This window comes from Oryza sativa, chromosome 3, assembly GCF_034140825.1.
Source record: "Oryza sativa Japonica Group chromosome 3, ASM3414082v1".
Taxonomy (NCBI): Eukaryota; Viridiplantae; Streptophyta; class Magnoliopsida; order Poales; family Poaceae; genus Oryza; species Oryza sativa.
Window position 1 is genome coordinate 320,643 of NC_089037.1, and position 12,740 is coordinate 333,382.

The following is a 12,740-nucleotide window of genomic DNA, read 5'->3' on the forward strand; positions in this document are numbered from 1 at the left end:
GACGTGCATGCAATCATCAGAAACGGCATCGCAACAGCACAGCACCAAGCACATGCCTATTCGCCAGACCAGATCTATCATCGCATAAAACCAAGCATATAACCAACAACACGGGATAATGTAAGCTCACTAAATAAATGATTAACTGTTCAATAGATCCTAAACCCAAAATGAAACAGGGTAATCACCAAACATATAAGGGTGGATCCCACAATGATGTTATGATGCATCCCCTCGACGAGCGACGCCGCACAAATAATCTCTGCCTGCAAAAGCAACTAAAGCACAACGCTCCTGCAGGCCATCCTGAGACTAAATCAAATACAACAATTTATGAGCAATAATAATTATCGATATTTGATCTGAGCCTTTGAACAATGAACAAAGACCTTTACTTTTTCATCCTACCTAAATGCATATTCCAATTCTCATCCTAATTAAATTTACCATTTAACACTATGGGTTAACTAATAAAAATACATGAATTTTTTTCTATTTTCCCAGTGGCTATAAGAGCCACGACAAAACAATATGAAATTATAACCACCAGCAAGAGCCCCTGCGTCGCTCTCCCCCAGAGGCGACTCGGGTGGCGAACCTAGCCGCCCCCTCCTCCCCCCGACCACCTTCCTCCTCCGCCTCGCCGCCACCACAAGGACAGCGGCGGCGGGGCTTCACGCCTCTTCCTACGCTGGCGGCCAAGGGAACCTCCGGTGGGTGGCGATGGCGACCGCCAGATCCGCCCCGCCGTGGCCGGATCTGGCGGGGTGGCGGCTGACGGCGGGGGTGGAGACGGCGATGGTAGGGGCGAGGGGGTGTGGGCGACGGTGGTCGGAATGGCGACGATGGAGGCGGCGGCGGGGATGGCGACGACGGTGGGGTTGGCAACGGCGATGGATTGGCGTCAGGGTGGCGGATCCGGCAGCGCCGGAGGTGGTTCCGGCGACCGGAGGCGGATCTGGCCCCCCGGCGGCCAGATCGAGCGAGGACTGTCGCGGCGGCAGTTCGGAGCTTGCGGGACGGCGGCGCGGACCTCACGGCGATGGCAGCGCGGAGCCCACGGCCCGGGCGGCGGCAGCAAGTGCCCGACGGCGGTTGGTGGTTGCAGTACGTCGGCAGCTGGCTGGTGGCGTCGGCAGGTGGCCGACGACATCAGTGGCGGGAGTTGCGGCCGGCAGTGGTGGTGACCGGGCAAGGTGGCCGTGGCGCGAGGAGGCGCGGTACTGGTGGTAGGCCGGCGAGGTTGCCGTTGCGACGCGGTCGATGGAGGTAGAGGACGACGCTGCGTGAGGTGACAAGGCGTGACCGGTGGCGGCTTGCGGAGACTGGTCGGCAGGGGGGCGGGTGCAGTGATGCCCACGTGTCGGCAGAGGTTTAGCTGGCGGTGGAGTATTGGGGTGTCAACGGTGGATAGGCAGGCGGTGGATGGCGGGTGAAAACCCAGCCCGACCTCGCTGGGCCGGCAACGGTGGCGCGCGAGCGTCATTCCCCTCTTGAGGGCGTTGTCGTGCCGTCTCACCTCCTCTAGTGGTGTTGCCGGGCGAAAGCCCAGTCGAGGTTCTTCTGACCTCGACGGTCGGCGGCGGCGGTTCTTTCGTTGCTTCTCTCCCTAGAGACGTTGGCTTGGCAGCACCCTTGTCGAAACCTCCCAATCAACTGCTACAAGTTCGTTCTAGAGTCTCTTCCTCTTGTATCAGCGTCCTAGTTTGTACAAGTTGGCCACGTCGGGGGGCCTAGGGGGGAGAGCGGTTCCATCTTCTCTCTCACCCTCTCTCCCTGAATCCCTGAGATGTGGATAGAGCGGGGTTTTGTGTCGGTTGTATAGATTGTTTTGGGCGATCCCAGTTGTAGCTCCTTTGTTGGCCTTGCGGTGGGCGGTCACGCTTAGCGGTGGCCGGTCCGGTGCAGGCCTTCTCCTGGGTGAGTGCTTGGTGTTGTCGGTGTGTGGGAGGTGGTATACCTTTTCTTTTCATGGTTACGGCCTCCCAGGGTTGTATCCTTGTATTTTTTTCTGCTCTATCAATATGAACTTCACACTGTCTTATGCGAGTCGTTAAAAAAAAAACCACCAGCAAAATATGCAAGCTATATTCTTTCAAGATCTTTTTAAAAAACCCTGAACATCAGTGTCCTCACATGCACCATCTCCTGAATGACGTGGGAACCCTACAGAACTGCATTTCCTCCAAGAACCACCTAGACTACGGCTGAATCCTTACTACATTTCCTGAACATGAAACTATCTTTATTTAACTGTACATGGCAAACTGAATCCCCTGGAATGCAACTGTCTCAAGGGGAAAAAAAGAACTTTTGAAAGGTACGTACATTTACATCTGAAAAACTTGTTAGGCATGGGAGCAAAAGGATCATAAAATGGCATAATTTACTCCAGAAAGAGCCAAAACTACTAAGGTCACTTCACTTCACAAGCATCGAAGGCCCAAGTTGATTTGGAGTACCATACAAAACTACTATAAATTCAAGACCTAGCCTTAATCATCGTACATACTCAGCAACATAAAAAGCTGTAATATATAAAGTAAGAAGAATATAACAATAAAGCCTATGCCATGGCTAAAAACAAAATCTAATCTCAGTGCCTGACAAGCTGTAATAAATATGCCCATGATATAGAGAAATAGCAGCCATAGAAGACGATATCATTCATAAGGGCACCTATAAACCATGACCCACACAGGAAATGCCTCTAAACATATTAATTAATCGTAGGATGAAGCGATAGAGGGACCTACAGCAGCACAACGAAAATCCGTTCTGACATGATATTTGTAAAGACCAGAAAAATCAATTAACCAATGAAAATGACTATTTCCCTTTGAGAAGCCTAAATAAGTTATAAGAAACCCTGTACCTCTCATGCCATCCAGTAGCTAATAAAAGAACCACGCATGTATACAAAGCGAGCAACACCAAATGCAAGATCTCCAACAAACACCTGATGGATGGGTCATGCGAAGTCAGCGAACCTGATTCATCCTGCATAGCACAGCAATCATATGACCACTATAAATAAACAAAACCAGAACATATAAACACAGGTTCAATGCAACCACCAGCATTATCTTTACCAGCAGCCCCATGCTTAACTGGCCCACCGTCAAGCGTGACACCACCGTGCCTCGCTAGACAGTTCGGGACTGGGATTGGGTGCTTGGCTGGGTTTAGAACTCACACACACACACACACACACGCATTACCTTGTATTGGCAACTTTTTGTGACAAATTACCAAGCACGATCGCAGCACCTAAATGCCTTGCGGTGATCCTAGAGTCGCCAACCACCTCAATCTAGCAAAAACTAGACTAAGATGGGTTTTGATAACTAAATCGGCTAGCGGAGCCGATTCTATATAGCTACCCGTCTCGTGGGCAAAACGGAAGGTATTCAGGACAAACCTACAAAGAGGTGCCGCACTCTCGCAGCGGCGGCGGACGATTTACGGCGCAAATCGACAAAGATAGACAAACTAAGAGTAAACTAAAAGCAATATGAAAAACGATTCGATTGATTGATTGTAGATTGATCTTTACAATGAACCGGCCTTACTCCCTTATATAGGGGTTGGTCTTGCCCTCTACAGGCTCTCCTCCATGTCCAATTCGGGATAGAATCCAAAGGAAACCCGAAACATGTCTTCCCGAGCAAGGAAACTTCGAGACCCGGCGAAACAGACCCGGACTCGGACTCTGCCGGTCAGACTGGCTACATACCGCCGGTCAGACCAGCCACATACCGCCCGGTCTGACTGGCCGACAAACGGCGGTCAGACCAGCCCACTCTGGAGGAAACCGGCAGAACTTCAAACTTTGGCAATTTTTCCTATTTCGATCCTAGGTGCCAAATTTAGGTGTAAACACCTTGAGCCCTTGAGCGGTTGATTGAAGATTGGAAGGCCTAAAGTACGGGCTCCTCAGCAAGCATCGGCTCGCGGTCACTATTTGACGAGGCAATACAGATCAATAGGGAGTGGGGATGGAAAGAGAATCGCTAGAAACAACGGTGACTGGAGGAAGCATACCGGTGCATGAAACTTCATCCTCCTCAGCGCCACCCAATCTGTCACCGCCGAGCCCAGTGCCACTAAATCAAGCGACCAGGAGCTCGCCATCAACCGATCCGATGACCGAAATCTCATTCTCGTCCAAATCCGGTCAGCAACCAGTTGAAGCGGGCGAGGTCGAGGTCATTACCATCGTCGCTGTGGTGGTCGAGGTCGTCGTTGTTGCCACCGCCGTGGTCGAGGTCATCGTTGCCACCAGTCATCGCCGCCGCCACAATAGTTGAGATCATTGCCGCCGCATTCTTCTTCTTCCATGCCGGTGGTCGCAGCCGGGGAAAAGGAGAGGAGCGCTCGCCTCCTCACTTTCTCCGCGTCCACCGGCGAAGCCCGCGCTCGGCGAGGGCGAAGGCGCGAGAGGGAGGTGGAGACGGCAAGGCGACAGTGGCAGCACCGGCGGCTGTCACATCCTGATTTTTGTTTCAGGATTTATAAATTATTTAATAAATTATTATTTGAATTTATATCAAATGATCTTTAATTTACAAGTGAAGTTAAATGTGGGAAATAAAATTTCCTAAATATAAAGCATGGATGGATTTAATTTTTATTAAATTCCCCATGATTAAGTCAACTCTCTGAGATTTTCTCGGATTTTTCAGAGCTCAATTCCTTAAATGATACAAAGAACAGTTCAGTAATTATTTGATCAATAATGATCTAATTATATTTGTTAAGAGTTTTTTTTTGTTTAAAAATCCTTAAATTATAAATTGTTGTTTAAAAGGAATAATTAGAAATGATCTTAAAAGCTTAAAAGAGAAGATCTAATTTTAATTTGTTAAATCTCAACATAAAATTGGGCTAGATAAAATTTTGTTAAATACTTTGCTTAATTCTATAATTCCTAGATTTTTCTGGGATTTATTTGAGCTAAGGAAGTATTTTTAATAAATGGAATTGCATTTCATGAATAATTTAAATTGAAAAAGGTTTTTAAATGTCTTCTTTTGGCTTTGGGCCGAAAGTCGGCCCAAAACCCCTCTCTTTCTCTCTCTCCCCGGCCCAGTCAGCCCAGTCCGAGCCGCCGCTCTCCTCTCTCTCTCTCGATGTCGCTGACAGGTGGGCCCCACCTGTCAGGGTTGTCGTCAACCTCCAGCCGCCGCCGCCCGAAACCCTAGCCGAGCCGCGTCCGAGCCGCCGCCGTCTCCTTCCAAATCCGGTCGATTCTTTCCTTCTCCGGTGAAATCTTTTGAGGGGAAATGATCTTCTCGATCTCCTCTTCCTTTTCTCTTTTGGAATCATCGTCTTAATCGCTTTGGAAGTTCATGGATTCGAGGTCGAATCGGATCGGTTTCTTTCCTCCGAACCCCAAGCTTTCCATCCCGCCGCCGGTCGCCGTGGGCCTTTGCCGCCGCCTTCCAACCCCTTTAAAAGGACCCCCGGTGTCTCCTCTACCCGCCGCCTCCCTCGCCTTCGTCTCTCGCCGTCGGAAGCGCCCTAGCGCCGTGTGACCTACCGCCGCCGTCGTCGCCGCCGCTCCAGCCGTGCGCCGCCGCCGTTCCGGTCGTCGTCGTCGCTCGGGGAGGTCGCCATCGTGGTCGCCAAGTCGCCGCCGTCCCCGTCCACCCCTTCGCCGTCGCCGAAGACCGCCAGAGCACCGTCGCCGCCGTCGACCCGATCTTCGCCGCCGCTTCTTCCTCGTCGCCGGCGCCGTCCGTTGCTTTTCCGCCGTGGTTTTGGTCACCGGTGAGTTCGTCGCGTCGCCTTCTACCCGTTGGTGCCTTCCGTTTGCGTCGTCGTGCCGTCGTTCGCCGGCGAGCATGCGCCGCCCGAGCTGCCGAGCCGCCAAGCCGCCGCCGGTGCTGACGTCATCGCTGACGTCACCGCTGACGTCATCGTCGTCGTTCATCCGTGAGCCGCGGTGGATCCGTTCGATCTCGGCCGTCCGTTTTGGATATGATCGATCTCGGCCGTCCGTTCCCGTGAACCGTTGCCGTGCGCCCGGTACACCGCAAACCCTAGCCGCTGACGCAATAATTCTCTTTTCCTTTTCAAAAATAATTCATTATTGCGTCATAATTCAATTAAAATCCATATAAGTGTTTTAATCCGATTTAATCTTTAAAAATTCATAACTAATTCATTGTAACTCAGTTTAATGTGGTTCAAGTTGCAAAAATTGTATAAAATAAAGATCTACATATTAAAATTGTCCATGAATTGAATTAAATTTATTTAATTCTTTTTAAATGGGCTTTAATTAGATTTAATCTTATAAAATTCATAATAAATTCTTTTGAAGTCAGAATGAGGCCGTTCAAGTCTCATAATTCATCTAAAATTATGATCTACATGTTTGTTTACTTTTTATGTATTGTTTATTTGGTTTTTATTAGTCTTTTTCTTCGTTTTGCGTGTTAGCTTGTCGTTTTCGTCGTTGCGAAGGTTCGCGAGTGCGCCGGAAGTATTCAAGAAGATTAATTGAAGACCGATTATTGCAAGGCAAGTCACACAGATCCTAAACACAATCCTTTGAGCATGTTGATCCTATATTTAAAATTCTCTATTTATTTCAACTATGCATTTATTTTAGAATGTCACCGGGTGGTGTGAACTTATTCCTTTGTTATGGCCAATTTGCATTGATTACTTTATTTCTTGATACCTTGGGTTATTATAACTTGACTAGTTGAGCTTTATATATTGGTTCAGCTAGATATTAGATATGATTGCTTAGCCATGCTTAGAAACATTAGCACACTATTGGGATAACTTATGACTCACTATTATTTAATGATGGCTTAATGATAGTTCACGATGGTCAATCGTGATTGGTTAATTAATTACTTGCCAACTAAAACTTGATAATGGTGGGTTGTGAGCACATGGTTTTGAGAGTCGTGCTCATGGCAATTAAGGACCGGTTCGCGAGCTACTGTTGTGAAACATTAACCGTGCCAACCACAAGCCAGCGTGGGCAACGGCTTTACCTTTTGTATAACATGATTCATTGCGGAGCACCAGACTGAGAAGTGGCGGAGATAAGCCCACGGGGGTCGCTGGGGAGTCCATGCCTTGTTTTATAAGGGGGTGATTATGATCCAGGAATGGTGCACTGTGGTGAGTTGTGTTGTGCAGAGGGTATTGTTACAGCCTCTATTCGGGTACTTTCCAGTATCGCGACGCATGGTAGACATGATGTTGAGGCTGTGTCTTGTGGGTACAGTGGTACACCTCTGGCCAGAGTAAAACTATTCGAATAGCCGTGCCCGCGGTTATGGGCGGGTTGAGCAATGTTTTTCGTGATTAGTCTCACACCTCTCACAATAATTATGGATGCTATAACTGGTAATAATTTGTTTAGCTCCTGGTTTGGAGTTAGATCTGTACAGCCGGGTATGGTTGTTCAGGATGGTTGGGCCTGTACAGCATGGGTGTGCTGTTCAGTGTTGATTAAAATTTCTGATTAATTACTCTTAACTCTTAACCAGGAGCTCGCCATCAACCGATCCGATGACCGAAATCTCATTCTCGTCCAAATCCGGTCAGCAACCAGTTGAAGCGGGTGAGGTCGAGGTCATTACCATCGTCGCTGTGGTGGTCGAGGTCGTCGTTGTTGCCACCGCCGTGGTCGAGGTCATCGTTGCCACCAGTCATCGCCGCCGCCACAATGGTTGAGATCATTGCCGCCGCGTTCTTCTTCTTCCATGCCGGTGGTCGCAGCCGGGGAAAAGGAGAGGAGCGCTCGCCTCCTCACTTTCTCCGCGTCCGCCGGCGAAACCCGCGCTCGGCGAGGGCGACGGCGCAAGAGGGAGGTGGAGACGGCAAGGCGACAGCGGCAGCACCGGCGGCGGAGGTGTAGGCGGCGACGCGAGGGGAAGGCAGAGGCGGTGCGAGGTGACGGGGACGACGCGAGGCGGAGGCGGGGCCCGTCAGCGGCGGCAGGAGAGGGACAGGGTTGGGGGGCGAGTAGGAGGAGGGGAGACGGGCGGCGGTGGCTAACATGAAATATTTTTTAAAAAAAATTAAAGACAAATAGAGTTGTACCGTAGTGTTTAGCATGGGCATATTACTAGTAGGACTGTAGTGGGTGAATTATAGGGCAGAAGATAGATTGGATCTACATGTCATTTGACTGAGGGAGGTCAAGTGTACCTTCTCGTTCGGCGGGACATTTGACGCCGTCGTAGGCCGGCCCATAATTTACCAGTGTGGGCCAAGCTCATTCTAAGAGAGGCCCACGGACAGAAGCAGAAATGCGGGAACCCTAAAAGGAAGGGGAAGCCGGAGCCCCCATCCCAATCTCGATTCGCCACTCCCATCCCCGCCGGCCGCCGCTGGCCCCTTTCCCCTTCTCCGACCGGACCGCGCTCCTCAGGTCAGCAGCTGTGCATCTGCTGCACCTTGATATCATGTTTGATCGAAAGCCGATTCCTTTTATTTCGTTTAATCTTTGCATATATATTGTTTTCTCGGTGATGTTTGTTAGGTTTTCGTGATTTCATCTTTGCATTTGAAGGTCTGAACACTCTTTGATAGATCCATCGCAGGGCAGGGCAGGACGCGCAATCCACTGCGGTCGCATCTGTTTGCTGGAGGTACTCTTCCTTCCTTGCTCGTATCTGCTAGATTTAGGGTCGCTAGTTTTTTTTGTCTTTGTCTTTTAACTAAAAACTAAGATTCCCCTTTCTTCTCTGTTTCTAATTTACCCCTTGATTTTCTCCCCCTCCCTCCCTGGCATGGCAGACCCAAACTTTTAGGCGTCGAGACTCCATCCCAGTCTGACTTCCTGCTCCGACCGCGCGCCTCAAGGTTAATCGCTTGTTTACTTGTGCTTCGACTTCATCCTGTATGATCGAAAGTCAGTTTCCTTTTCTTCTGCTTACATTTGCTATCTGCGTTATTCATTAGGAAGCTTTATCTCGGCTCGGCTGGCTACATCTTCTGTTTGCTGCTGCTGCTTATTGGAGGTACTCTTCCTTCCTTCATCCTAACTCCTGCAAACAATACACCCTTTCTTGTACTACCTCTTATCTGCAACTAATTTCCCATTCTCTTTTTCATCCTTTGACGGCCCGGTCGCTTCAGCTGGAACTTGGGAGTTGCTGATCGACTCTGAAGATGGGCCTGTCGCGTCGGGCTAAGAATCTCATCGTCGACGTCCCCTTCCAAGGCGCCAAATGGCTACGCTGCGTCGATCTGGCAGGCCAGCTGTTCGGTAACACCGCTACACCACCACCACCAACAACAATCGCACATGGATCAGAGTCAGCAGCTGTGCAAGAAGACTACACCTCTCAGACACTGGTGTCCGACTCCTGTAATCCCAAGAAGAAGGCAGCAGGCTTAAAGATGGAGAGGATTCGGCTTCCCAGACCCATCCTCAAGTTCCGACCTGCTCTAAACGAGGCATGTAGGATTGATTGCTTCCCTTTTGTGGATCACAAGATGTTCTGGGTGGATCACTTGGGGCGCCCTTTCCTCTTTGAAGCAGAGACACGGCTGATGGACATGTTGCCCTGTCTCCACAAGCCCAAGTCGATGCCCTTTTCTGTGTTTGTACCCAACGCCGATGCTGACAATGACTATGAACACCACCGCCCTGGCAGCAGTCTTTTTGTTATGGAGAGGATTCCCAAGCCAGAGGTCAACTCAAGCACACAGTGGAGCGATCAGTTTGAGGCCTTTGTCTACTGCAAGCACAAGCGGACATCGACCAACTTCTCCAAGACCTGGCAGTGGCAACTCCTCCCGCCGCCGCCGTACGTTCGTGAACCTAAGTACTGGCACAGCTGCAGCCGCCCAGAGATCAGCTCCTACACATCGCTCACCGTCAATGGTGACCCCCACATTTGCATCTCCATCGATGGTGTTGGCACCTACTGCCTGAACACGGCAAGCCACACATGGATAAAAGTCGGTAATTGGACCCTACCCTTCCATGGCAGGGTTGAGTATGTGCCTGAGTTCAACCTCTGGTTTGGCTTCAGCTCCGATGAGTCACCGCACTACTTGGCTGCTTCTAACCTCTCTGCCATGGACTCCCAGCCACAGTTAGTGGGTCGTTGGGAGGAGCTTTACCTGCCAGAGGATTTGAAGGAATGCAAAAACCCTCAACTTGTCAACCTCGGCTCTGGCAGGTTCTGCATCACAAGGTTCTTCCACTCTAGGAGTCACAACAGTGACTCTCGGGGTGATGTTGACCAGAATGTTGCTGTCTTTACCGGTGTGGAGGTGAAGCCATGTTTCCAGGATGCCAATGGCGGCAGTGGGAAAGTGGAACTCCAAATGATCCCACACAAATCATTATTTCACAAGTCTAATCACACTACCATCGATGCTGTGTTCTGAACATTTTTGACGCACTATTTTGAAAACTCCCTGTTTTATTGCTATAATTTTGGTTGTTACTTCTGGGTCTGAAAAATATATAATTTTGGTCGTTGGCAGTGTAGGAGGTAACTCAGCGTCTTCGTCTAATATGTAGTGTAGTGTTGTATCCGAAGTTATGTCGCCTTCTCTTGGGCTTATTTGGAGAGCTACTCCTTGTTTACATTAAGCAGCATCGTAAACTGTTAAGCGATCTATTTTTTAAGAAAACTTTATATTTAGAAATTTCTTTAAATAATCAAATAGATCTCATTTTCATCTTTTTGTGTTTGCAATAGCTAATACTTAATTAATTATGTGCTAATGCTAATGATCTTTCTTGTTTTGGCGTCTGGCTTATGAAGTTATGAGCTTACTCTAAACTTCAATTCAAGCTGAGCTTAAAATTAACTCCTTGATTTGTTCATAACTTTGATATGATCTATGTTTTGGATCCGTGCTTGTCATTTAGCCTGGGGATCAGTCTTAACTGTTGTCATGTTCTGTTACCATTTGTTTGGTACAATATCTTCATCGAAAATGTATTATGGCCTGTTTAGTTCCCACAAAAAAATTTACACACTGCCACATCGAACGTTTGAACACATACCTAAAGTATTAAATATAAGCTAAAAAATTAACTAATTACACAGATTGCGACTAATTTACGAGATGAATCTTTGACTAATTGCTTCATGAATTGACAATGTAGTGTTATAGTAAATATGTTAAGTGACAGATTTTGTAATTAGTTTTTGGGGCAATTGTATCCATGCCCCCACTTTTAAATCCAATTGTTGTTTTACCCATATTTTTTTTAGGATTTGCAGTTTTACCTCTATGTTTTGAAATTGAACCAGCCGGCTACCCCAGTCCTAACAGCCAGTTTGATGGTGTTAGTTGTAAAGTAAAGGGACACTTATACCCTTGGTGGTTATTGCATTTTTGCCCGCATTTTTACCCCTTTTTTTTTCAGTTTGTGTGATTTTGCCTCTATTTTCGCTTGCCTCGTCGCCTGCCTGGGAGCAGCCGCCGCCTGGCTACCATCGGAGCGGCGCGTCTGCCAGCCCACCCGCCCTCACCGCCGCGTGGAAGCCTCGTGGTCGTCACTGCTGCCGCGCACACGCTCTCGCGGCCGCTGTCAGCAAACCCTCGCCGCAGCCGCCTGCACACCCTAGCCGCGGCCACCCGCACGCCCTCACCGCGGCCACCACCGCCGCATGCCCGCCCTTGCCACGGCTGCCGCCGCCGCGTGCACGCCCTTGCCACGGCTGCCGCCAGCAGCCGTCCGCAGTCCCTCTGTAACAGCCCTAAAATTGACAACTTTTTAAAATTGATTTAGAAATTGACAACTTTTTAAAATTGATTTAGCTTGCTTTGGTTCACTAAAAATATAACTGTCGAGTTAGACATTTATTTAAAATATTATTTTCCCATGTTTATTTTTGATGTTTCTTTTCTGGTTTAATTTTGTTGCAAAGTGCATCTTACCTTTCAAATAATTCCTTTGAATCCAAATTAAATTCTATCCCAAATGTCGGGCCATCTAAATTCCACACCAATTCAAATCCTATTTATTTTAATTTCCCCAATATTTTCTTTTTCTCTATTTTTACCTTAATTCTCTTTTTCCATATATTTTTTTCTTTCTTTTCTATTATTTCTTTTTTTTTCTTTTCTCTCTCTCTTCTTTTCCTTCTTCTTCTCTTCTCGGCTAGGCCGAGCCCAGCTTGTGCTGCCTCGCACCAAACCCGTGCCGCCTTGCGCCCAGCTCGTGCCAGCCCACGCATGCCACACGCTCGCATGCGCACGCACGAGGCCGATCGACCGACGAATGCCCGGACGACACCTCCAGCTTCCCGCCTCCATAACTCCTTCGTTCTTCCACTAGAAGGCTCAACACCGGAGGCAAAAGGACCGCAATTTCGACCTCTTTCACCTCCTCAAATCCGCCCCCAACTCCCGCTGACTCAATCGTCGTCACCGGAGGAAAAAATCCCCGAAACCCTAGTCCGGCGCCATTCACAGGAGCTCCAAAATTCGTCGTATACGTCGCTAATCCTCTGAAATTTAAGGTAAAAATGGATTCTTCATGCCAAGTACTCCCTTTCCCCTCTCTTTCCCCATCCAATCCGTCCCCAGAACGTCGCCGGGGCCGCCTCCTGCCGTCACTGCTCTGTTCGGCCGCCGCCGGCTGCACGGCGCGCCGTCGCTCCAGACCGCCCTAGCTTCTGCCGTCGCCACCCTAGGACTCCTCTCGCCTCAGTGAACCTCATCAGGCCACCGCCCTTCCCGGAGTTCGCCGGAGTCGCTGCCGCCATGGCCGCCTCCGCCTCCTGTTTCTG

The 12,740-nt window shown here is 49.1% G+C and overlaps 2 protein-coding genes across 6 annotated transcripts; both read left to right on the plus strand.

Moving 5' to 3' along the window:
• The first annotated feature begins 541 nt into the window (after positions 1-541).
• On the plus strand, positions 542-2,044 carry LOC4331312 (uncharacterized). Its single transcript, XM_015773869.3, has one exon. It carries the CDS (start codon positions 724-726, stop codon positions 1,231-1,233), a length of 510 nt encoding a protein of 169 aa, XP_015629355.1. The 5' UTR covers positions 542-723; the 3' UTR covers positions 1,234-2,044.
• Positions 2,045-8,326: 6,282 nt separating this feature from the next.
• Positions 8,327-10,677, plus strand: LOC4331313 (uncharacterized). Of its 5 annotated transcripts, none has more exons than XM_066308885.1 (5): positions 8,327-8,440; positions 8,546-8,624; positions 8,773-8,838; positions 8,938-8,996; positions 9,115-10,677. In XM_066308885.1, the coding sequence occupies exon 5, from the start codon at positions 9,148-9,150 to the stop codon at positions 10,375-10,377; it is 1,230 nt and encodes a 409-aa protein (XP_066164982.1). In that variant the 5' UTR covers positions 8,327-8,440; positions 8,546-8,624; positions 8,773-8,838; positions 8,938-8,996; positions 9,115-9,147; the 3' UTR covers positions 10,378-10,677. The 5 variants fall into 5 exon arrangements, with proteins under 5 accessions (XP_066164982.1, XP_015633188.1, XP_015633189.1 ...); XM_015777702.3 differs by having other exon boundaries at positions 8,327-8,404; positions 8,516-8,624; XM_015777703.3 differs by having other exon boundaries at positions 8,327-8,404.
• Positions 10,678-12,740: the final 2,063 nt, after the last annotated feature.

Coding starts and splice junctions, on each gene's coding strand:
- LOC4331312 (XM_015773869.3), top strand. CDS start 724: ATGGCGACCGCCAGATCCGCCCCGCCGTGGCCGGATCTGGCGGGGTGG.
- LOC4331313 (XM_066308885.1), top strand. CDS start 9,148: ATGGGCCTGTCGCGTCGGGCTAAGAATCTCATCGTCGACGTCCCCTTC.